Source organism: Anarhichas minor, unplaced genomic scaffold, assembly GCF_050575085.1.
Source record: "Anarhichas minor isolate MPS153535 unplaced genomic scaffold, ASM5057508v1 ptg000027l, whole genome shotgun sequence".
Taxonomy (NCBI): Eukaryota; Metazoa; Chordata; class Actinopteri; order Perciformes; family Anarhichadidae; genus Anarhichas; species Anarhichas minor.
Window position 1 is genome coordinate 1,291,271 of NW_027466473.1, and position 26,606 is coordinate 1,317,876.

Here is a 26,606-nt window from a genome sequence, read left to right on the forward strand (position 1 = left end):
TGGGGAGTAAACTGGGGAGTAAACTGGGGAGTAAACTAGTGATTAAACTGGTGAGTAAACTGGGGAGTAAACTAGTGATTACACTGGTGAGTAAACTGGGGAGTAAACTAGTGATTAAACACGAGTAAACTGGTGATTAAACGTGAGTAAACTGGTGAGTAAACGGGAGTAAACTGGGGAGTAAACTGGGGAGTAAATTGGGAAGTAAACTGGTGAGTAAACTGGGGAGTAAACTGGGGAGTAAACTGAGGAGTAAATTAGGGAGTACACTGGTGATTAAACTGAGCAGTAAACTGATGAGTAAACGGGAGTAAACTGGGCAGTAAACTGGGGAGTAAACTGGGGAGTAAACTGGTGAGTAAACTAGTGAGTAAACTGGGGATTAAACGGGAGTAAACTGGTGATTATCGGGAGTAAACCGGTGAGTAAACTGGGAAGTAAACTGGGAAGTAAACTGGGGATTAAACTGGGGAGTAAACTGGGGAGTAAACTGGTGAGTAAACTGGTGAGTAAACTGGTGAGTAAACTGGTGAGTAAACTGGGAATTAATCTGGGGATTAAACTGGGGAGTAAACTGGGGAGTAAACTGGGGAGTAAACTAGTGATTAAACTGGTGAGTAAACTGGGGAGTAAACTAGTGATTACACTGGTGAGTAAACTGGGGAGTAAACTAGTGATTAAACACGAGTAAACTGGTGATTAAACGTGAGTAAACTGGTGAGTAAACGGGAGTAAACTGGGGAGTAAACTGGGGAGTAAATTGGGAAGTAAACTGGTGAGTAAACTGGGGAGTAAACTGGGGAGTAAACTGAGGAGTAAATTAGGGAGTACACTGGTGATTAAACTGAGCAGTAAACTGATGAGTAAACGGGAGTAAACTGGGCAGTAAACTGGGGAGTAAACTGGGGAGTAAACTGGTGAGTAAACTAGTGAGTAAACTGGGGATTAAACGGGAGTAAACTGGTGATTATCGGGAGTAAACCGGTGAGTAAACTGGGAAGTAAACTGGGAAGTAAACTGGGGATTAAACTGGGGAGTAAACTGGGGAGTAAACTGGTGAGTAAACTAGTGAGTAAACTGGGGATTAAACGTGAGTAAACTGGTAAGTAAACTGGTGATTAAATGTGAGTAAACTGGTGATTAAACGGGAGTAAACTGGTGAGTTAACGGAAGTAAACCGGGGAGGAAACTGGGGAGTAAACTGGGAAGTAAACTGGTGAGTAAACTGGTGATTAAATGTGATTAAAAATTAGTAAACTGGTGATTAAACGTGAGTAAACTGGTGAGTAAACTGGGGAGTAAACTGGGGAGTAAACTGGGGAGTAAACTAGTGATTAAACGGGAGTAAACTGGTGAGTAAACTGGTGAGTAAACTGGGAAGTAAACTGGGGAGTAAACTGGTGAGTAAACTGGGAAGTAAACTGGGGAGGTAACTGGGAAGTAAACTGGTGAGTAAACTGGTGATTAAATGTGATTAAACATTCGTAAACTGGTGATTAAACATGAGTAAACTGGTGAGTAAACTGGTGAGTAAACTGGGAAGTAAACTGGGGAGTAAACTGGGAAGTAAACTGGGGAGTAAACTGGTGAGTAAACTGGGGAGTAAACTGGTGAGTAAACTGGTGATTAAACTGGTGAGTAAACTGGGGAGTAAACTAGTGATTAAACGGGAGTAAACTAGTGATTAAACGGGAGTAAACTAGTGATTAAACGGGAGTAAACTGTTGAGTAAACTGGTGAGTAAACTGGGAAGTAAACTGGGAAGTAAACTGGGAAGTAAACTGGGGATTAAACTGGGGAGTAAACTGGGGAGTAAACTGGTGAGTAAATTGGTGAGTAAACTGGGGATTAAACTAGGGATTAAACGGGAGTAAACTGGTGATTAAACGTGAGTAAAGTGGTGAGTAAACTGGGGAGTAAACTGGGGAGTAAACTAGTGATTAAACGGGAGTAAACTAGTGATTAAACGGGAGTAAAGTGGTGAGTAAACCGGTGAGTGAACCGGGGAGTAAACCGGGAAGTAAACTGGGAAGTAAACTGATGAGCAAACTGGTGAGTAAACTGGTGAGTAAACTAGTGAGTAAACTGGGGAGTAGACTGGGGAGTAAACTGGGGAGTAAATTGGGGAGTAAATTGTGGAGTACACTGGTGATTAAACGTGAGTAAACTGGTGAGTAAACTGGGCAGTAAACTGGTGAGTAAACGGGAGTAACCTGGGCAGTAAACTGGGGAGTAAACTGGGGAGTAAACGAGTGATTAAACTGGTGAGTAAACTGGGGAGTAAACTAGTGATTAAACGGGAGTAAACTAGTGATTAAACGGGAGAAACCGGTGAGTAAACTGGTGAGTAAATGGGAGTAAACTGGGCAGTAAACTGGGGAGTAAACTGGGGAGTAAACTAGTGATTAAACGGGAGTAAACTGGGGATTAAACTGGTGAGTAAACTGGTGAGTAAACTGGGAAGTAAACTGGGAAGTAAACTGGTGAGTAAAGTGGGGAATAAACTGGGGAGTAAACTGGGAAGTAAACTGGGGAGTAAACGGGAGTAAACTGGGAAGTAAACTGGTGAGTAAACTGGTGTGTAAACTGGTGTGTAAACTGGTGATTAAACGGGAGTAAACTGGGGAGTAAACTGGTGAGGAAACTGGGGAGTAAACTGGTGAGTAAACTAGTGAGTAAACTGGGGATTAAACTGGGGATTAAACGGGAGTAAACTGGTGATTATCGGGAGTAAACCGGTGAGTAAACCGGTGAGTAAACTGGGAAGTAAACTGGGAAGTAAACTGGGGATTAAACTGGGGAGTAAACTGGGGAGTAAACTGGTGAGTAAACTAGTGAGTAAACTGGGGATTAAACTGGGGATTAAACGTGAGTAAACTGGGAAGATAACTGGGGATTAAACTGGGTAGTAAACTGGGGAGTTAACTGAGGAGTAAATTGGGGAGTACACTGGTGATTAAACTTGAGTAAACTGGTGAGTAAACTGGGCAGTAAACTGATGAGTAAACGGGAGTAAACTGGGGAGTAAACTGGGGAGTAAACTGGGAAGTAAACTGGGGAGTAAACTGGGGAGTAAACTAGTGAGTAAACTGGGGATTAAACGTGAGTAAACTGGGGAGTAAACTGGGGAGTAAACTGGGAAGTAAACTGGGGAGGTAACTGGGAAGTAAACTGGTGAGTAAACTGGTGATTAAATGTGATTAAAAATTAGTAAACTGGTGATTAAACGTGAGTAAACTGGTGAGTAAACTGGGGAGTAAACTGGGGAGTAAACTGGGAAGTAAACTGGGAAGTAAACTGGGGAGTAAACTGGTGAGTAAACTGGGGAGTAAACTGGTGAGTAAACTGGTGATTAAACTGGGGAGTAAACTAGTGATTAAACGGGAGTAAACTAGTGATTAAACGTGAGTAAACTGGTGAGTAAACTGGGGAGTAAACTGGGGAGTAAACTGGGAAGTAAACTGGGAAGTAAACTGGGGAGTAAACTGGTGAGTAAACTGGGGAGTAAACTGGTGAGTAAACTGGTGATTAAACTGGGGAGTAAACTAGTGATTAAACGGGAGTAAACTAGTGATTAAACGGGAGTAAACTGGTGAGTAAACTGGTGAGTAAACTGGGAAGTAAACTGGGGAGTAAACTGGTGAGTAAACTGGGAAGTAAACTGGGGAGGTAACTGGGAAGTAAACTGGTGAGTAAACTGGTGATTAAATGTGATTAAACATTCGTAAACTAGTGATTAAACGGGAGTAAACTAGTGATTAAACGGGAGTAAACTGGTGAGTAAACTGGTGAGTAAACTGGGAAGTAAACTGGGAAGTAAACGGGATTAAACTGGGTAGTAAACTGGTGAGTAAACTAGTGAGTAAACTGGGGATTAAACGTGAGTAAACTGGTAAGTAAACTGGTGATTAAATGTGAGTAAACTGGTGATTAAACGGGAGTAAACTGGTGAGTAAACGGAAGTAAACTGGGGAGGAAACTGGGGAGTAAACTGGGGAGTAAACTGGGGAGTAAACTGGGAAGTAAACTGGGGAGGTAACTGGGAAGTAAACTGGTGAGTAAACTGGTGATTAAATGTGATTAAAAATTAGTAAACTGGTGATTAAACGTGAGTAAACTGGTGAGTAAACTGGGGAGTAAACTGGGGAGTAAACTGGGGAGTAAACTGGGAAGTAAACTGGGAAGTAAACTGGGGAGTAAACTGGTGAGTAAACTGGGGAGTAAACTGGTGAGTAAACTGGTGATTAAACTGGGGAGTAAACTAGTGATTAAACGGGAGTAAACTAGTGATTAAACGGGAGTAAACTGGTGAGTAAACTGGTGAGTAAACTGGGAAGTAAACTGGGAAGTAAACGGGATTAAACTGGGTAGTAAACTGGGGAGTAAACTGAGGAGTAAATTGGGGAGTACACTGGTGATTAAACTTGAGTAAACTGGTGAGTAAACTGGGCAGTAAACTGATGAGTAAACGGGAGTAAACTGGGGAGTAAACTGGGGAGTAAACTGGGGAGTAAACTGGGAAGTAAACTGGGGAGTAAACTGGGGAGTAAACTGGTGAGTAAACTAGTGAGTAAACTGGGGATTAAACTGGGGATTAAACGGGAGTAAACTGGTGATTATCGGGAGTAAACCGGTGAGTAAACCGGTGAGTAAACTGGGAAGTAAACTGGGAAGTAAACTGGGGATTAAACTGGGGAGTAAACTGGGGAGTAAACTGGTGAGTAAACTAGTGAGTAAACTGGGGATTAAACTGGGGATTAAACGTAAGTAAACTGGTAAGTAAACTGGTGATTAAATGTGAGTAAACTGGTGATTAAACGGGAGTAAACTGGTGATTAAACGGGAGTAAACTGGGGAGTAAACTGGGAAGTAAACTGGGGAGTAAACTGGTGAGTAAACTGGTGATTAAACTGGTGAGTAAACTGGGGAGTAAACTGGGAGTAAACTAGTGATTAAACGGGAGTAAACTAGTGATTAAACGGGAGTAAACCGGTGAGTAAACCGGTGAGTAAACTGGGCAGTAAACTGGGCAGTAAACTGGGGAGTAAATGTGAGTAAACTGGTGAGTAAACTGGTGAGTAAACTGGTGAGTAAACTGGTGAGTAAACTGGGAATTAATCTGGGGATTAAACTGGGGAGTAAACTGGGGAGTAAACTGGGGAGTAAACTAGTGATTAAACTGGTGAGTAAACTGGGGAGTAAACTAGTGATTACACTGGTGAGTAAACTGGGGAGTAAACTAGTGATTAAACACGAGTAAACTGGTGATTAAACGTGAGTAAACTGGTGAGTAAACGGGAGTAAACTGGGGAGTAAACTGGGGAGTAAATTGGGAAGTAAACTGGTGAGTAAACTGGGGAGTAAACTGGGGAGTAAACTGAGGAGTAAATTAGGGAGTACACTGGTGATTAAACTGAGCAGTAAACTGATGAGTAAACGGGAGTAAACTGGGCAGTAAACTGGGGAGTAAACTGGGGAGTAAACTGGTGAGTAAACTAGTGAGTAAACTGGGGATTAAACGGGAGTAAACTGGTGATTATCGGGAGTAAACCGGTGAGTAAACTGGGAAGTAAACTGGGAAGTAAACTGGGGATTAAACTGGGGAGTAAACTGGGGAGTAAACTGGTGAGTAAACTAGTGAGTAAACTGGGGATTAAACGTGAGTAAACTGGTAAGTAAACTGGTGATTAAATGTGAGTAAACTGGTGATTAAACGGGAGTAAACTGGTGAGTTAACGGAAGTAAACCGGGGAGGAAACTGGGGAGTAAACTGGGAAGTAAACTGGTGAGTAAACTGGTGATTAAATGTGATTAAAAATTAGTAAACTGGTGATTAAACGTGAGTAAACTGGTGAGTAAACTGGGGAGTAAACTGGGGAGTAAACTGGGGAGTAAACTAGTGATTAAACGGGAGTAAACTGGTGAGTAAACTGGTGAGTAAACTGGGAAGTAAACTGGGGAGTAAACTGGTGAGTAAACTGGGAAGTAAACTGGGGAGGTAACTGGGAAGTAAACTGGTGAGTAAACTGGTGATTAAATGTGATTAAACATTCGTAAACTGGTGATTAAACATGAGTAAACTGGTGAGTAAACTGGTGAGTAAACTGGGAAGTAAACTGGGGAGTAAACTGGGAAGTAAACTGGGGAGTAAACTGGTGAGTAAACTGGGGAGTAAACTGGTGAGTAAACTGGTGATTAAACTGGTGAGTAAACTGGGGAGTAAACTAGTGATTAAACGGGAGTAAACTAGTGATTAAACGGGAGTAAACTAGTGATTAAACGGGAGTAAACTGTTGAGTAAACTGGTGAGTAAACTGGGAAGTAAACTGGGAAGTAAACTGGGAAGTAAACTGGGGATTAAACTGGGGAGTAAACTGGGGAGTAAACTGGTGAGTAAATTGGTGAGTAAACTGGGGATTAAACTAGGGATTAAACGGGAGTAAACTGGTGATTAAACGTGAGTAAAGTGGTGAGTAAACTGGGGAGTAAACTGGGGAGTAAACTAGTGATTAAACGGGAGTAAACTAGTGATTAAACGGGAGTAAAGTGGTGAGTAAACCGGTGAGTGAACCGGGGAGTAAACCGGGAAGTAAACTGGGAAGTAAACTGATGAGCAAACTGGTGAGTAAACTGGTGAGTAAACTAGTGAGTAAACTGGGGAGTAGACTGGGGAGTAAACTGGGGAGTAAATTGGGGAGTAAATTGTGGAGTACACTGGTGATTAAACGTGAGTAAACTGGTGAGTAAACTGGGCAGTAAACTGGTGAGTAAACGGGAGTAACCTGGGCAGTAAACTGGGGAGTAAACTGGGGAGTAAACGAGTGATTAAACTGGTGAGTAAACTGGGGAGTAAACTAGTGATTAAACGGGAGTAAACTAGTGATTAAACGGGAGAAACCGGTGAGTAAACTGGTGAGTAAATGGGAGTAAACTGGGCAGTAAACTGGGGAGTAAACTGGGGAGTAAACTAGTGATTAAACGGGAGTAAACTGGGGATTAAACTGGTGAGTAAACTGGTGAGTAAACTGGGAAGTAAACTGGGAAGTAAACTGGTGAGTAAAGTGGGGAATAAACTGGGGAGTAAACTGGGAAGTAAACTGGGGAGTAAACGGGAGTAAACTGGGAAGTAAACTGGTGAGTAAACTGGTGTGTAAACTGGTGTGTAAACTGGTGATTAAACGGGAGTAAACTGGGGAGTAAACTGGTGAGGAAACTGGGGAGTAAACTGGTGAGTAAACTAGTGAGTAAACTGGGGATTAAACTGGGGATTAAACGGGAGTAAACTGGTGATTATCGGGAGTAAACCGGTGAGTAAACCGGTGAGTAAACTGGGAAGTAAACTGGGAAGTAAACTGGGGATTAAACTGGGGAGTAAACTGGGGAGTAAACTGGTGAGTAAACTAGTGAGTAAACTGGGGATTAAACTGGGGATTAAACGTGAGTAAACTGGGAAGATAACTGGGGATTAAACTGGGTAGTAAACTGGGGAGTTAACTGAGGAGTAAATTGGGGAGTACACTGGTGATTAAACTTGAGTAAACTGGTGAGTAAACTGGGCAGTAAACTGATGAGTAAACGGGAGTAAACTGGGGAGTAAACTGGGGAGTAAACTGGGAAGTAAACTGGGGAGTAAACTGGGGAGTAAACTAGTGAGTAAACTGGGGATTAAACGTGAGTAAACTGGGGAGTAAACTGGGGAGTAAACTGGGAAGTAAACTGGGGAGGTAACTGGGAAGTAAACTGGTGAGTAAACTGGTGATTAAATGTGATTAAAAATTAGTAAACTGGTGATTAAACGTGAGTAAACTGGTGAGTAAACTGGGGAGTAAACTGGGGAGTAAACTGGGAAGTAAACTGGGAAGTAAACTGGGGAGTAAACTGGTGAGTAAACTGGGGAGTAAACTGGTGAGTAAACTGGTGATTAAACTGGGGAGTAAACTAGTGATTAAACGGGAGTAAACTAGTGATTAAACGTGAGTAAACTGGTGAGTAAACTGGGGAGTAAACTGGGGAGTAAACTGGGAAGTAAACTGGGAAGTAAACTGGGGAGTAAACTGGTGAGTAAACTGGGGAGTAAACTGGTGAGTAAACTGGTGATTAAACTGGGGAGTAAACTAGTGATTAAACGGGAGTAAACTAGTGATTAAACGGGAGTAAACTGGTGAGTAAACTGGTGAGTAAACTGGGAAGTAAACTGGGGAGTAAACTGGTGAGTAAACTGGGAAGTAAACTGGGGAGGTAACTGGGAAGTAAACTGGTGAGTAAACTGGTGATTAAATGTGATTAAACATTCGTAAACTGGTGATTAAACATGAGTAAACTGGTGAGTAAACTGGTGAGTAAACTGGGAAGTAAACTGGGGAGTAAACTGGGAAGTAAACTGGGGAGTAAACTGGGGAGTAAACTGGGGAGTAAACTGGTGAGTAAACTGGTGATTAAACTGGTGAGTAAACTGGGGAGTAAACTAGTGATTAAACGGGAGTAAACTAGTGATTAAACGGGAGTAAACTAGTGATTAAATGGGAGTAAACTGTTGAGTAAACTGGTGAGTAAACTGGGAAGTAAACTGGGAAGTAAACTGGGAAGTAAACTGGGGATTAAACTGGGGAGTAAACTGGGGAGTAAACTGGTGAGTAAATTGGTGAGTAAACTGGGGATTAAACTAGGGATTAAACGGGAGTAAACTGGTGATTAAACGTGAGTAAAGTGGTGAGTAAACTGGGGAGTAAACTGGGGAGTAAACTAGTGATTAAACGGGAGTAAACTAGTGATTAAACGGGAGTAAAGTGGTGAGTAAACCGGTGAGTGAACCGGGGAGTAAACCGGGAAGTAAACTGGGAAGTAAACTGATGAGCAAACTGGTGAGTAAACTGGTGAGCGAACTGGTGAGCAAACCGGTGAGCAAACTGGTGCGTAAACTGGTGAGTAAACTAGTGAGTAAACTGGGGAGTAGACTGGGGAGTAAACTGGGGAGTAAATTGGGGAGTAAATTGTGGAGTACACTGGTGATTAAACGTGAGTAAACTGGTGAGTAAACTGGGCAGTAAACTGGTGAGTAAACGGGAGTAACCTGGGCAGTAAACTGGGGAGTAAACTGGGGAGTAAACGAGTGATTAAACTAGTGATTAAACGGGAGTAAACTAGTGATTAAACGGGAGTAAACCGGTGAGTAAACTGGTGAGTAAATGGGAGTAAACTGGGCAGTAAACTGGGGAGTAAACTGGGGAGTAAACTAGTGATTAAACGGGAGTAAACTGGGGATTAAACTGGTGAGTAAACTGGTGAGTAAATGGGAGTAAACTGGGAAGTAAACTGGGAAGTAAACTGGTGAGTAAAGTGGGGAATAAACTGGGGAGTAAACTGGGAAGTAAACTGGGGAGTAAACGGGAGTAAACTGGGAAGTAAACTGGTGTGTAAACTGGTGTGTAAACTGGTGATTAAACGGGAGTAAACTGGGGAGTAAACTGGTGAGGAAACTGGGGAGTAAACTGGTGAGTAAACTGGGGATTAAACTGGGGATTAAACTGGGGATTAAACTGGTGAGTAAACCGGTGGAGTAAACTAGGGAGTAAACTGGGAAGTAAACTGGGGAGTACACTGGTGAGTAAACTGGGGAGTAAACTGGTGAGTAAACTGGGCAGTAAACTGGTGAGTAAACTGGTGAGTAAACTGCAGATTAAACTGGTGAGTAAACTGGGAAGTAAACTGGGAAGTAAACTGGGGAGTAAACTGGGGAGTAAACTGGGAAGTAAACTGGGAATTAAACTAGTGATTAAACGGGAGTAAACTAGTGATTAAACGGGAGTAAAGTGGTGAGTAAACCGGTGAGTGAACCGGGGAGTAAACCGGGAAGTAAACTGGGAAGTAAACTGATGAGCAAACTGGTGAGTAAACTGGTGAGCAAACTGGTGAGCAAACTGGTGAGTAAACTGGTGAGTAAACTGGGGAGTAAACTGGGGAGTAAATTGGGGAGTACACTGGTGATTAAACGTGAGTAAACTGGTGAGTAAACTGGGCAGTAAACTGGTGAGTAAACGGGAGTAACCTGGGCATTAAACTGGGGAGTAAACGAGTGATTAAACTGGTGAGTAAACTGGGGAGTAAACTGGGGAGTAAACTAGTGATTAAACAGGAGTAAACTAGTGATTAAACGGGAGTAAACCGGTGAGTAAACCGGTGAGTAAACTGGGCAGTAAACTGGTGAGTAAACTGGTGAGTAAACTGCAGATTAAACTGGTGAGTAAACTGGGAAGCAAACTGGGAAGTAAACTGGGGAGTAAACTGGGGAGTAAACTGGGAAGTAAACTGGGCAGTAAACTGGTGAGTAAACTGGTGATTAAACGCGAGTAAACTGGGGATTAAACTGGTGAGCAAACTGGGGAGTAAACTGGTGAGTAAACTAGGGAGTAAACTAGGGAGTAAACTGGTGCGTAAACTAGGGATTAAACTGCAGATTAAACTGGGGATTAAACTGGTGAGTAAACTGGGAAGTAAAGAGGAGTAAACTGGTGAGTAATCTGTTGAGTAAACTGGGGAGTAAACTGGTGAGTAAACTGGTGAGTAAACTAGTGATTAAACTGGTGAGTAAACTGTTGAGTAAACTGGGAAATAAACTGGTGAGTAAACTGGCGAGTAAACTGGGGAGTAAACTGGGGTAAACTGGTGATTAAACTGGAGTAAACTGGTGATTAAATGGGAGTAAACTGGTGAGTAAACTGGGGAGTAAACTAGTGATTAAACTGGGGAGTAAACTGGGGACTAAAATGGTGAGTAAACTGGTGAATACACTGTATCGTGCAGTGTCTGCTCAGGACATCAGAGCTCATCCACTTCTACAACAAACTGTAATACGTCTGAGAGAGCTGTATTCAGGCCTCCTTGCTCTCTGTGGCTCACTCAGGATTATTGTCCTGTCTGCTGTTCTGCTGAACGTCGTTGCCTGGCTGGGTGTGAGTTCAAAGAGTTGTTGAGTCATCGTTTCTCCAGCTAAGAAGAATCTCATAAGTGAGATTGCATTTGTTTCACGGTAAACTTGGAGGTCCGACGTGATTGTAGCTCTGTTGGTGTATTAGTGTTCTACCCTGAGGACGCACATGTATAATAGTGTACTTTGAGTCCATGATTACTAAGTTTAAATGTTAAAAATTAAAGGACAGCCTCACAATTTTTCCTGTCTGTCTTAAAACAATAGTCAGGTGCCCATATGCACATTGAACCAGGTTTTGCTTGCTGTAGTCATGCATCCTGTTCAACCAGGTTTTGCTTGCTGTAGTCATGAATCCTGTTCATACTGGACATTAAGCGATGGAGGACAAAATCCACAGTCTTCATTCTGTACAAAAATGTATTAAAAACGTTTATCTGAAACTAATCTGATTTAGACAAATCAACTGGTTATCATCCAAAGTCTTTTTAGTACAAATATCCTGCTTTTTGTTACAATCCACCCACTGCAGCTCAACAGGGAGACACCAAGATGTTGGATATGAACCGGAGAGCAGGGTCACACTGGGTTTTCCTCAGCTATGAATCCAATCATCTAATCGCTGTCATTATGACTCAGGAACAGCAAGCTGACTTAATCAGTATCAGCTTCAAACTCAAGTTGAAGAACTCACCTGTTTTAGTCTCTCAAATCCTTATTCACTTCATAATGTTGCCACAGAATACCAATATCTAATACTTAACTGCATTTTGTAAAATGTATGCTTTCACTTTACTTTCATGTTCTGCCTGCTCTGTTTTTATACTTTTATATGTCCTGCTATTATTGTTTCAAAAGTGTGTTTCAGTATTAAATTAATATTTAACCCTTTCCACTCCAAACCTAAAACATGAAATGTGCCTTTCACCATAAAGTTCACATCCACCCTAACACAGTCACGACATACATCATTAAAATAAAACATGCTCTGTAAATGACCTTTTAATCAAAGTTTGTTTCAGTAATAAATAATTCTGTGCTTTTGTGCCCCCCTTAGCAATTTAAGTAGCAAAATATAGTGTTACATCTCCATTGCCGATAACATCTTTTTCCCTTTAATCATTGTCAATGCAACAGCTGGATGAGTGATGTGCTTTTAAATAAAATAAAAAATAAAAAACTCATGAAAGTTTTAGAGTGAACAAAACATTTTCCTCACATCCTCAACGTCATGTCAGAGAAATAAATACAGTAATCCAAGAAGAAAAATAAGCTGTAAACAAACACAAAGCAAAGCTGTGTTCCTTGGGATGCATAGACTCAAAATCAGACAAAACATTAAACTTCATATGATTCTTTGCGAGGTGCAGTGTGAAGGGAAGGGGTGTCTCAGTAGGAATACCTACTTTCCTTCTTATGTTAGCGAAGCAAAGACATCTGTACTATACCCCACCTCCAGCTCCCACACAGTGCAGATGTGGACACACATTTACTTAGCTTCTCTCTGTGTTCAAATCAAAATCAACAAACATACAAATGGTTCATGTTTCAAGACCTAAAACTCTCTAACACTTTGTGGAATACATTCAGGAACATTCATGTTGAGTGAAAGAAGCAGTAACCAAACAAAAGTGAAAAAACCAACACATGAAACATATAACACAATAGATATTTATGAAGTCATCGCCATACAGTTATCATATGTTACAACAAAGGTATTAGTAGTCTCTAGCAGTCCAGGCTCCCTTCCAGAGTGATGAGTTATTATAGTTTCTCCTTCGAGGGGATCCAGATATAGGGTCCTGAATGTTCCTCTATCACCTGTTTGCAGTGGCTATAAATGTCCTCTAAGGCGTCTCCTTGAACCAGGGCTGCAAAGCAAAGGGAACTTTTTATGTACTGTGGTACTTTGTATAGAACAGGTACATCATTACAGTCACACATGCACCTTTTCACTCATAAAGCCTCTCAGCTGTCAAACGTTTAAGGCTCTGATGTAGGTCAAAGATTTCTATTGACAGAATAAAAGGCCCTGCTGACCTGCCTCCACGTGTTTGACAATAATTATTACTGTGGCAGCTTGAAGTTTCTACAAACAAAGACTTTTGCCATTGAAATATGGGTAACACTATCTATGACACCCATCTCTATAAGGCATTATAAACTTATCCATAATGCTTTACATTCGGCTTATAGCACTGTATACGTATAATTATAAGCACTCATGAATACAATGCTTTATAAAAGTAATCATAACACATCATAAAGCATTTTATTATGACTTATAAGGTCAAGTATCATAATACTTCATAATTGCTGGTCACTCACTGAGATTGGTTTTTGTAAGGATCATAGTGTATTATAATTCCTATAGTTGTAATACATTATATTTTTTACAGTGCATTATAATCAATGTTATAATGTAATATGATGGGATTTTGTGGTCATTGTTTATATTAAGTAAAGTGAAAATTAATTTCACAATTTTTCACTTTACATAAAGCAATCAATGACCATTTAAAATAAATGATAATCACATTATAATGACTGCTTTAATAAAAAGTGTATAATGCATTATAGACATATAGTGTTACCCAAATTTAAATGGCAAAAGTCTTCGTTTGTAGAAACTGCTCAAAATGCGTTTCGATTATTGTCGTTGTATTCACGAGTGCTAATAACTACAATTATACAGTGTTATAAGAATAATGTTTATAATGCATTTTAAATATATTTATAATGCATTTTAAATATATTTATAATGCATTATAAACATGGGCAGAAAGAGTTACTGAAATATGCTATTATTACATAAAAAAATACCACATAGGCGCTTTAACTTGACATCTTCCTACATCAAATGATTCCACATCTGAGTGCCAATAGAAAACAGACTGTTGGATTTCAGATACCAAAAAGTAATATTAAGTTCCTTTATATTTGACCACTTTAATAAAAGTTAAAGTTAAGAACTGCAGAATCATACCACTGATACAGGCATGTTTACACATGCCGTAATCTTAACATATCTGTTTAGAATCGCTGAAAGTTTGAACTCTTATATCACCAATGTTGTTCCCTTTATAATTGCAGAAGTCATCTTCAAAGTAAACTGACAGGTCCAGTCTGGATGGGGCTCAGAGAGAATCTCTACGATAATCGGCATATTTTTGGCCTTGGCATGTGGCCATGTGAGCACAACCCTCTCACTGCTTCTGCTCTGAGGCGAGCTGGAAGGAGAGCCTTTAATCAAGCACCCAGCTAGCCTTGTGTGTTCATACTGTGTTTGAGCAGTGAGGGGCAAGCTGAATATAGACGGCTTCTTCTGAATTTGTGCTTGTACTAATATCATACCTGTGAAGAATTCACCGAACTCCTGCTCCAGCTTCATCGCCCTGTCAAACGTCTTCTTGGCTTGTTCCTCTGTCAGTCTCTTATTCATGTCCCTGTACAGGGACAAAGGCCACAGATGGTTCTGTATCTGATTTGTATTTGCCAACTGTGACGACCCCTGCTGTTATTTTTCAGCAGTGTCTTTATATTTCAATGCATTGCATTACATTGTTGTGCAGGGTGTCGATCAGTTCCTCCTGTTTACATGTGGAACCTGGTTCTCAACTTATTCAAATACTTAAGTTAAACAGTTGAAATGGTGTGTCTCCCACATTTCTCATGGCCCAAGAGCCACGGTTGTGAGACTGAACAGAATTCAAAGTAACACATTAAGTTCCCCTATTTCTAATTTATAAACAGTATACAGACATTTAATGAATGGTTTATAACATGCTACAATGTAGTTATAAGCAGATAAACACCTAAAAAGACATATATATTATTACAACTGTTTTACTATGTTGTCCTTCATTATCTGTTTATACTCCTTGATGACTACAGGAGGAGATACAGTTAATTAAGTTAATACACATTTAGATCTACTTACAACTACATTGTAGTGTGTTATACATGTTTAATTATAAATGATAAATGGGGGACTTGAAGTAAAGTCTTGCAACATTCCAATAAATCTTCAATAATACAAAACTAATTGTAAAGTAAACAGGCTGATGTATTATCTGAATTATTATCAAAGGGAAACAAATGCATACTCACATTAATAAATCAATAGACTTAGGTTTTATGAAGATGGCGATGGGATAGAGTTGTGCTACTTGTAGTCGTTTGATGGCGTTTCCAGACACATCCAGAATGCAGTGTTTCCCCTGAGACAGAGGCATGAATTTACAAGAGACGTACAACACACACTCTAATCTCTCAGTTTATAAAAGCAAAATCTCCTGGTCTAAACAGCATCATGTAAAATAAACTAGATCTTTTCTTCTATCGATATCACAGAGCAGTCGATAAACATATATATCCAATATACTTCTATTTACACCGCAAGAACTGAACATTACATTGATACATTTATTGGTCCTTCCATGTGGTTTAGCTTTAAACATGAGAGTCTCACCCTTTCGGCCACATATTTCACAGACTGGACACTCGTTCCATAGAGATTATCGTTGTACTGTCCCGCTTCAATGAACTTGTGCTCTTGGATGTCCTTTTCCATCTGCTCTCTGGTCGTCACAAAGTGGTAGTCTCGCCCGTCCACCTCGTAGTCCCTCTTCTGCCGAGTGGTATCTTTGGTGCAAGGAGGAGAGTAAGCCCTTAATAATTTAGAAACTATAATGTCATAAGGAGACCAGTGGATACTTTATGAACATGGTACACAGGAACCGGTCTTTTTACCATCCTTCATCTGAGTCTAAAGCAGGGGAGGCTGTCTTCAAATGGGGTTGTGTTTACCGTGTTCTCGAGAAAAGGCCACATAAACACCCCCAAAATCAGGGTATTTTCCACAATAGTGTGTGTGTGTGTGTGTGTGTGTATATTTTAAATTGACTCTTTGTATTACTGCACTCACACCTGTTGACTATGATCCCTGTCCATTGCACATATTCTTTTCACTGAACTTTTGCACATCTACTAATCAATATTTTTGCACATTCTGCAGAAAACTGTACAGATTTCTCATTCCAAAATACACTTGGACTGTACATATTTGTTATCGTATTTTTCGCATAGTATCTTTTAATTATTTTTTATGGCAATTTACTATTCTATATTTATGAGTACTATTACCTGTATTTTTACATCATTAATATGTTTATTGTACGGGCCCAACACAAAGTATGTAAATACTTGGCAATAAACCCTGTTCTGATTTTTATTCTGCACTTGTGTGATTGTATTGTACTGTATCATATTGTTGACGTAATGCACATTGTGTTGCCCTGTGTATGAAATGTGCTATATTAATAAAGTTTGAATTGACTTGTAAGTATTCTCAAATTATTGTAATTACCACAAACTAATGTTGTGGAGAGTCTTTCTCACAACACTGAGATTGTTGGTGCCGACGTTTCTTTAAGTTATGCTCCAATAAAGCCTGCTGGTTTCTTTATTAGGACAGCTCTGTGCTGTAACAAATCCTACCAGCTGTGACCTTGTTGCTACCAGCAGGTGGCTGAATCCTCAAAAGAACAGTGCTACATGTTAACCTTTAAAGATATCCACTCACAGCAATCAGAGCTTGTCATGAAATTTGCACAAGTAAGCAAATTGAGAAACGGGACATTAAATGTAGTCAAACGTTTCTTTTGACTTTGTTACTTCATCAATTAGATAAACACAAAGGGCAAGTGGAGTGGATTCTTCACTTATGAGCTTCAAACAGAAAATGTATAGATTTTGGAAAATAAGGAATTCCTTGTCAAACATTGTTAATATACAATGTGCTAGAAAGGTTTTGAGCAAATTTCACTGATATCTTTAAAGACAAGAAGGTGGCTGATAATTATTATTCTACAAAGGTATAACACCAGTGTCAAATTTCGAACTGATTGTACACAACAGTAGTTCCAAAAAGATAAAAGGAGTAGAGGAACAAAATACTTCAAGACTCACTCTCTAGACAAAGGGAAGAAAGAATGAACTGAGCTCATCCACTCACTCACCTTGGTGCCCTGAACTGTGAGCAGCTTTATACGGTTTGAAGGGTATATTGAAATAAAAGAGATAAGTAAATGAAAACATGCAAAAGAAATACAGCTTTGGCTCATGGAGAACACATCACACACAGAGAGGAGTCAGCTGTTCTCTTTAGGATGAGTCCAAATGGAGTAAACTGGGGTCACACAAACAAATGAGATATAGTCCTTCCATCTATAGCCCTATGGCAGCATTACATGAAGTTACATGGGCCGCTTTCTCTGACAAAACATTAAAAAAATATATTTAGATCCACAGTGAACCAAAACAGTACAATCCAATTCATGATATAAGATAAATCATTGATAGTGATAAATAAGCAGCATTAGAAATGTCTTCCCCTTAGCACTGTGTGAGTGATCAGAGCCTTGAGTTTCACAGTGGAGGTGGGTCTGATTACAAACAATGATCTATGTGGGCTGTCCCTCCACAACCATGTCATCCTCATTACAGAAGTTCATCTGTCAAATTTTCAATTCTCCGTTCACCGTGGAGACACGCAGGAAAAAAGTTTTCTTCAAAAATTCAAGGTAACACGCTGTGAGTAATTAATATACAAATGGTCATTTTGTGGCTGAAGCGTTCCTTTAAAGTGAAAAGTGCAGTACATTAGAGAACAGTGGTGGGATGAGTGGGTGATAAACGGTCACACATCACACTCACTCCACATATGATCAAGGTCATGACTGATTAACACATCAATAAACACAGACAATGATTTCACCATCAGTATAACATCAAGCCATTCTACAACTATCATTATGTAACAGCATGAATACAACCTGTAATCTCACTGTTCAAAATAAATTCCTGCTTTATTTCCATTAAATACTTACGTGGCACACAAGAGCCAAACTTGTCTGGGAATTCTGATATCAGATCATCATTGATTCTGTCCTTCATCGGCCCGAGGATTATGACGGGTCTGGCATAATTAACTGGAAGAGAAAACAAAGACTTTTTAAAAGACAACACTGATTGCTTTTTATGCATGAAAGTAAACCGTATGAAAGTGTTGTGTGCAGGGGAGCTTTATTTCTTGTTTGTGTGCAAAGATGCATTACAATATACATATGTGTATATTCATACAACAGAAATATGACTAACAAGTATGGATAGCATGATATGACCAAAGTCAATGTAATTCCTGCTAAGTGCTGGTCTGTCCCAGCACACAGCATCATATCTGATATATATGTTAGTTTATTGAATGATCTATACTACAGTATCCTGCAGTGTCTAGGAACTTCCAATGCAAAGCTACTGTATCATGTTGGTGACAATCGTATGAACTCTTCCTCTGAGACGTCCTCTGGGTAACAGTGTGCTGTTTTAAACAGCAGCTGCCAACAGTGACAGGAAGTGCTGTGAGATCCTTCTTACTCTTATTCACCAAGCGTTGGATTGCTTAGCCACTAATACAGAACGTGAGCTAGGTTTAGACCGGTGTCAGACAGGTTAGTTTTACCTTTCTGACTTCTAACCTTAGAGGCGTTCAGTCATAAAGTGCTGATTGATTCTGATTTTGATTCGGTAGTAGTGTAGTTGCTGGAAAGTCTGGTAATTAAAAGAGAAACACTACACTCACAGCTAATGTTTATAAAAAAATAAAAAATATAAAATGAATACTTAAGATTATTGAGGATGTTACAGAGTTTGATTCAGATGTACTTTTTCACTAAATGGAGCCTCGTGTACCTGCTGACCACTGTCATACAGATGTTTACAATTTAAAGATTACATTGTATTTAGGATTAAACAACTCGTCTAGAAAACACTAGACGTGTTCATTTCATTTGAAAAGTGTTGAAATATTTAGGACTGGGGCAAAAACAAAGCAGCTTATAAACAGAGTTTAAAAAAAATGTTTACAAAAAACTAATGATTGCAACCAAAAAAGCATGGGATTACGTTTCATTTTTAGTTTCTCTGTATATTCTTTGTATCCTTAATGCTGTGAACTTTTGCACATTCCCTATAGTATATCTTTCCACAATACTGCCAAGCTCTTTTATTTTGAAAGGATACGTTATAAATATTTTTGAAATAAACCTACGTAAACCTACTTGGCCATAACCAGATTCTGAACTCACTGTTCACATTGTTACTTGTGTAGTTTATTATTAAATTATTTATTGTATAACAGTTGCCACTTCATACGAAGCCGTGGTTACAACAGTTTCTGTTTCTGGCAGAGAGAGGGAAGTTCCTCATGAAGCTAGAAGGGTGCCTCATTCAGTTGTATTTAGTTGTACATGAAGTTAGAATGTTTCTAATCTGTGTTCATGTTCATGACTGGGTTAGGACAGTCTACATCTGGCCTGCTCAGATTTGTTTCAGACATCACACATACAGTCTATGGAGCACAGCCACGCCGCCAAACTAAAATGCAGTAAATGCAACCATAGAAATAGAATAAGAGTAGAAAGGACTTTTCTCGTAGTCATTTGACTAGTACAAAAGAAAATGTCTATTGTTGTTAGTTATTATGGTTACAACACAGGTCAGTGGGCCGTAAAGTGTCGCAGCTCGCAGGGAAGAAAGCTGAGACGGATGGCTGGCTAGTTAGTTACGTAGCTTGTCCTTCTCTGGAGCAGTGGGGGGTGAGGTGGAGGGACAGTTACACCCAGCACTGCTACTGGCCACCAGGCCACTGTTCAGCTCATTTTCTGTAACCAGTGCAGCATTAAAGCATGTTGGAATTTGCAAGCTAGCTTGACTCATTAGCCTACTCTGGCTCTATATGCTACGTAACGTTATGGTTTTAGTCGTTACTACAAATCAAAACACCGTGTTTCATGTGGCTTTGATCACACATTTAAGCAACTTACTTTCTTGCCGCATCACAGGTTCATACGAGAGAATGACATCCTCTTGACTCCCTGGTGGGGCACATAATGAACAATATTATGTAATTAGGACAAACACTCATTAATGACATAAACTACATGCCATATTTGGCCCAAAGCCACAAGCATGGCAGCATGTTACAGATAAATGTCCCTGTTTTTTTGGTCTTACTGTTTGACCGACATAAATATAGCAGCTCATGCTAAATAAATGAATCACATAGTAAACTGTCAATTCAAAATGAATTAAATAATGAACCACAATTTCATTCACTTTTAACCATTTATTGATATTTTGACCTCGAGTTTAGCATCTCCCGATTCTCCAGCCTTCCAATTGACTGACTTCAAGACCTCAGGAAACCTGATACAATATGGCATTAAACATTTCCTGATGTTTGTTTAACATCAATGTACCTGCATTTAGCAAATCATTTGAGTTCTGTGTGATGTTCCATCTGTGCTTATGGTGTTGTTACTTCCAATGAGAAAAGTTGATATTAGGTTTGTTGAAAAACACTTTTAAGAAATCTTTTTTCACTCATCGAGTGATAGAAAACTCACCATACAAATAAAACAGGAATCCCTAAAGTATTCAGCTTCCACAAGGAAATCCTGAAGTAACCCTGATTAGTGGGTAAAGACTCTTGGTTTCAAATGAACTTTTCCACTTCGATCAATATGAAAGTATACACTGTATTTCTGTCTATAAATGACTGAAACTCCAACACATTACAGATTAACTGACAAAACGAACAGACGTCATTGTGACATGCTCCAAAATTCTGCTTCAAACGAACATGCTCACAATTACAAAAACACTTCAGTTGTTTATGCCAATGTCACGCAAGCATGCATCAAACATGATAAACATCTAAGGAAAGCATGCCACAACGTTCAGCATGCCATTAAAGGTTCGGGAGGCTCCAGGACACAATAATCAGTGTAGTGGCTCATTAACAGAGTGCGACCTGTAGGACCGGTGCTGCTTCAACAAACCAAAATGTTTGGAACCATGTGGCTGTCTGCCATATTACTATAAATAATATAATATAATATATAATAGAAATAGAAATGAAGTCATACTTTATAAAGAATGCTAACTTGAATCAGACACTTTTAATTGTATTAATCATGATAATAAAATAACTGTCTGAGTCAAAAAATCAATCCTGGTTCACAAAAAAGAGAAAAAAAAAGGAGGTAAACCCATAAGAAATCCTAACGTGACTTTTGACCGACTATTTCTCAATGGGCAATTGCCGTCTTTTACCATAAAACCGACCGAGAGTGACCAAAACACAAATGCTCTCCAAACCTTGAGTTTAGTAAACCTGCTTTACATCTTGTGACAGAAGTCACACTGCACACTGAGAAGCAAGACAAATCCAACAAATGCAGCATGCAACAGGCTGTGGTTGTGGACGGATCGAGGTAAACGGCGATGAGAAATCATTCCTGGACAAACTTACTGAATGTCTTTGTCCCATACCCATCATCACCTATCCCCAGGATATCCTATTGGCCGTCCGAAGAGAGCCAGAACAGAAGAAAGAGAGAAGGGAGGACAGCCGCAACATAAGCAAAGGGTTGGAGGCAGTGAGAGGAGGGAGCTGCAGGGCCACAGATCTGTCTCTGTCCAGACACTAAACAGCCAGCAGGGGGAGGCAGCTACATGATGATAACACGTGGGCCTGCTCAGTCTGAACCTAAATCATCTCTGAAGGGAAACTGGGTCGTACAGTATCACCGTATGGGGACCCATCCCACCAAAGTGAACAGCATTGACTTGGCTTCTCTCCTGCTGACTGATGAGCATCTGAGCCAGAATGTGTCTGACTGTGGTCCAACAGAATGAGACAGAAAACAAAGACAACAGGGAATGATGGATAGAGGAATACAGCTGTGTGTCACCTATCAGCCCTACATGTCACCTACACCGACTCTCTGCGTGGAAGCACATGTGTGTCTGTGAGCTTACTTACGGTCCGAATCACTGCCATCCTGCTCACCCTCTTTGTTCTTGTAGAATGGGAACTTTCGCGTAAAGATGAAATTCTTTTTACGTTTGTCATTGAATGACTGTGAAGGGAGAGAAAGCATGGGGCAAACAGGTATATCTGTCACGTTCATGCAGACAAAACAACGGCTTGCAGAAAGTGGGACGTCAATAAAACTGAATGTCTGTTTCCCCCAGATTGTAAGAAGGTAACTTCAATGTGAATTTGTATTAACTGTACTATGATAGTTTATAAAATGTTACATTTTAGATCAAAGTAGGTAAAAGTCATTTAAGATCCTCATTAAATTGATGCTGGGTTTCTTTTTCTAGTTAGACCACTTAGAAATTTGCAATTTTGGTTAATCTTTAAATTAGACAAAAAAGTCAATCATGCTGGTTCCAGCTACTACAATGTGAGGATTAGCTGCTTCTCTCTGTTTTATATGATTGTAGATGTCTTAACTTTGCTTTTGACTGTTGATCTGACAAAAGGAGGCAATGTTAGGTGTTCTGACATAGTCTGAACAAATAATTGAACAAATAAAAGATTATGGTGAAAGTGAAAGTAAAAATAACAGTTAGATGTATCCCTGAATGATTTGATTTACAATATCTGAATAGATTCTGATACCAAATGGTTTGATTGAACTGAAGTTCCGCTAGCAAAGACTGATATGAAATAAGGCATGTTATATATATAAAATATATATTATTTAACAGAATCTGTCTAATTTAAGCAGAAGTCAACAAAACAACTTTTTACAACATTTACAACCAGAGTGTGAGAGTCAAACAAATGTCTTCATTAAATCCAGGGGAATAATAGTGTAGGTCCCAGTACTTCTTGATGTGCCACAGTTGCATCAGAGCCATTTAAAGTAAAAGCAAGGTGAGAAAAAACTGAGATCACTCTAAGAGAAGTAACATAACTGGGGTTTAGTCATAGAAAAGATTGTCATAAGCACACAAACACATGCAGTGATGGAACGAAAAGTAGGAACTTAAGATGATGCGACTTGAAATGATGAATGTGCTCATTTAAAGACAAAATACTGCTGCTGATGTGGAATATTCGCACAGGACTCCATATGGAGTGATGTGACGCCAGAAAATGTACTTATTTCCTCCTAAACTTTATGTTTGTTACTGTTAAAAGTCTTGTATATACAGTAGACGTGTTGGAAGGAGAACATTTTAGATCTGCTATGGTGGTTTTAGCTTTAAGTTGTATAAATGAAATATGTGTGAAAAGCAAAACGTGGTTAAAAACGTAAGCCAAGTAAGCACAACTTTTATAATTCCTGTTTTGTTTTTACCGGACACTAGAGGGAGAGGGCATTTTTTTATCAGTCCATGATTTTTAAAAATGCAGCTTCTTTGACGTAAATGAAGAAACACATACACAATGATGAACAATGATGAGTGACATCCATCAAACTGTTCAGACTAAGTTATGCATGGACATCAAACTGCAGTGAGGACAGCAGGGCGATAGAACCAACACCTTACAAATGATGAGGCAGAACACAGAGAGCCTTACAGTCACTGTGAAGACTTCAAGAGGAAGTTACATCTGAGCCACACACTATGAATAATCAACTCCATGAGCTCATATTAAGTGCCGCTTTCAGCTCTCGTAGAGGTACTTACGCCTTTTGAATCCAATGACCCCGGCTTGGCATTGAACTTCACAGTCTTTAGACGCGCTCGCTCTTTCCTCTCCACCCTGCAAAGCAAAAAGCCACATCAGTCATTCACCACAGAGATGAAATGAAATGACTCACACTGACACGACGCTGAGCTACACAACCACTCTGGGTGAGGACAGGTCTGAAACACTAGTGTCTTAAAATGTAATATCTCCTCAGTCATTGTTTCAAACCATGTATGTAGAGGAAAATCAATACCAGGTCAATGAGGTGTCCAATATGTGCTTGTGTGTGTGCTGGGTTTCTGGCATTGGGTTTCTCTGTCACACCCTAGGAATGAATGATTGTTTTCCTTTTTAAAATCAGATTTGTTTCCCTCCAACAGCACCAGTGGGTGCAGAGGACTCCTGCTGTCATTCTTTTCTTCATAGAAGAATATCAATAAGTTGTTGTCTGTGTTTCAAAAGGTGGTCCCTTCATCTCAAACACAGAGGCACGGTCGCCTCATAGACTAACGATTGTTCCTCTTTTGTGACGATCAATATTTTTGACACAAATCATAGACAGACTTCTAGAATTTCCTCAACCAGAGACAGGTTTCTGTCTACTGCTCACCGTCTCTTGCTGGGGATGACACCCATCTCCTCACTGTCCCCATGTGGGGTGACACGGCGGGCCTGCCACCACTCATCATCTGAGGCGTTGATGACGTGGAGGATGTCTCCATACCTGAAGCTGAGCCCTTGGCTGGGGAGGCCGCTGTCCTTTGACTTCTCGTAGTCAAACAGTGCTCTGTTCAGTGGAAGATATTGGGATTATCAGGATTGGTAATGTAAAAGATTCCACCATGTGAGGTCTTTTGTAATTGGGTAGTGAGAAACTAAAAGACACAGACTACTACCAGGTCAGAGAGAATAGTAACTGTTGGTCCATGGGGAAGTTCCTGTTGTAAGAAATGTTCTTTTGTTTCAGTCATGATCTCAAACATGGTTTTAACATGTATGTCTGCGTTCAATCGTTACATTAACTCACATCTTCTCAGTCATCTGTATGAAAAGTAAACAACACAACCCAACACAAAGACGGTACTCATGTAATGTTGCCTGGAATGAATCAGTGCAGACATCACAGAATCAATTTGGGGCATGGAACGGACAGCTCATCTGAATTTAGCTTGAACATCCCAAACGAGGGTGAAAACCTAAAAAGGACCAACCTGACATAGAGCGATCTCTTCTGATTGGTTCGCAGGGATCCTGACCCAGAGCTCATGCTGTGGTTCATCATCTGTTCCCGCAGGTCGTGGATTTTGGCCTCAAAACGCCCGTACTCTGAAAGACAAGATTGGAGGACAGCCCATATTGAAACTGAGAGCGATCCCTATTGGGTGAAAAGTGTGCTCAAAATGCGGTGTTGTATTTCATTTATATTGTGAGCTTATCACAGTGCGCTGGATGCCATTATTTAAGTACTTGGATAAAGTAGATATACATCTATAGTCATATTTAAGTTTTTGCTATTTCTTTAAACTTACACCTCTCACAATATTATGTCTAAGTTGGTGACAAGTAATTTGCTAACAACTTGTCATCAATATTCTAATGGGGTCCTCTGGTGTCAGCGTACTGTCTACATCTAGATTACATTTCCTCCAGTCATGTAGCAGTACATGTCAAACTGTCTGTAATGGATAGCTTTTTGACATTCATTTATGTTGATAATATTTTGCCTGGTAAGTGGCTGAAAGCCAGACGTGACTGTGACATAAACTGATAATAATACAAAAATGATTCAATAAACACCTGAGCATATTAAGGGGATAGATAGATGAGGGAATAGATGTAAGACACATATCTGAGGTAATCGTTTGTGTTGCTACGACATCCGGAAATCCATTTATTTTGTTTACACCGATGCACCAGTGTTTCCAGTCACTGACGTCTGGACCTATGAACTGAACTGCTCTTAGCAAAGTAAAGGAGGATGTCAGGATGTGGAAAGCTGTCACTTCGTTGACAAGTATGCTTCTCCTGACAATGCGGTTATTGTGAGGATGAAAAAGCTGATATCTCGAGGCATTGCTGGCTGATCTGTCACTTATAAAGATTAAGCAGTAAAGAAACTTGACATGTTCTGTCATGAAACAAATCAACCACTGACTGCACAGTCTGCATTTTAGAAATAAGGGCAAGAAAAGATATAGTGTTAATAGAGCTGAAAATACTAAATATGTTTTATTTTATTTGTCAGTGTTATCTAAGAAAACTCGCTACGATTGTTTGGCTGGCACACTTGCATCAAACTCTTCCATGCTTCCTCTCTGATGTGCTTCTTTACCATCCCATCCCAAGGAAACTAAAATGAGGAGATCTCATTTCATATCTGGATAATCATCTACAACAAAATGCAAAATCACAATATAATTTGAGAAAGTATTTTCTATGAATGAATCTTCTTCCTTCTGCTCATCTTACTCTAAAAACAGAGTCTCACATACCTGTCTGCATGTGATATCCTCTACTGCTGTTATAGTGTGCTCCCCTGGTGCTCCTTCTGTCTGCTCTCTACACACAGTCCATTCCTGTGACTGCAGAGTGCAGCTCTGAGTAAAGAATCATGGACACACCTCTCTCTCTCCTGTGGCTGTAAGCAGTGCAGGGGCGGACAAGAGCCAACGGACTCACCAAACAAGACCACTTGTTTGCTTTATTAGTCGTCACGTATATCTGATCACGCACTAACTGTTCAATCTGGAGGTGAGAGACACATGATTAAGTTCCTAGTTTTCCAATGATATGAGGAATTTATTTTCAGGTAACAGATGGCCATTTGCTTTTACAGCTGAAGCCACTTGTGTGTGTAGAATGTAAGAGAAAAAACACATGGTAATACTCTAATCCTACGGTAACTAAAATCATTACGATTCAACTGGACTCAACAGTTTTTCTTCAGCCCTTCCCGTCTGTATTTAAGGAACTGTGCACATTCTCTACGTCTCATATCATTTGTCCAAGAGAATCTGCATTAGCTCTTTTGAGAATAGTTTTGTGTTACTCTGCAGATCTTTAAGCATGCCAAAGTGTTAGTAGTCTTTTGTTAAAAATGAGTGAATATCCAGAATCATCACC

At 39.8% G+C, this 26,606-nt stretch overlaps 1 protein-coding gene across 2 annotated transcripts in view; it reads right to left on the reverse strand.

The window, feature by feature from the left end:
• Positions 1-11,652: 11,652 nt before the first annotated feature.
• The window catches only part of dlg2 (discs, large homolog 2 (Drosophila)), a 284,548-nt gene continuing 269,594 nt past the window's right edge, over positions 11,653-26,606 (reverse strand). Inside the window, exons 23-32 of one of the 2 annotated variants that reach the window (XM_076101603.1) lie at positions 24,695-24,809; positions 24,094-24,270; positions 23,480-23,555; positions 21,813-21,909; positions 19,810-19,860; positions 17,815-17,916; positions 15,396-15,568; positions 15,035-15,144; positions 14,279-14,370; positions 11,653-12,795 (exon numbers count right to left, since the gene is read on the reverse strand). In XM_076101603.1, coding sequence (XP_075957718.1) covers positions 12,689-12,795; positions 14,279-14,370; positions 15,035-15,144; positions 15,396-15,568; positions 17,815-17,916; positions 19,810-19,860; positions 21,813-21,909; positions 23,480-23,555; positions 24,094-24,270; positions 24,695-24,809 — 1,100 coding nt within the window. In that variant the 3' untranslated portion in view covers positions 11,653-12,688. Of the gene's footprint in view, positions 12,796-14,278; positions 14,371-15,034; positions 15,145-15,395; positions 15,569-17,814; positions 17,917-19,809; positions 19,861-21,812; positions 21,910-23,475; positions 23,556-24,093; positions 24,271-24,694; positions 24,810-26,606 lie in introns of both variants that reach the window. The other variant, XM_076101604.1, reaches the window with a different exon arrangement.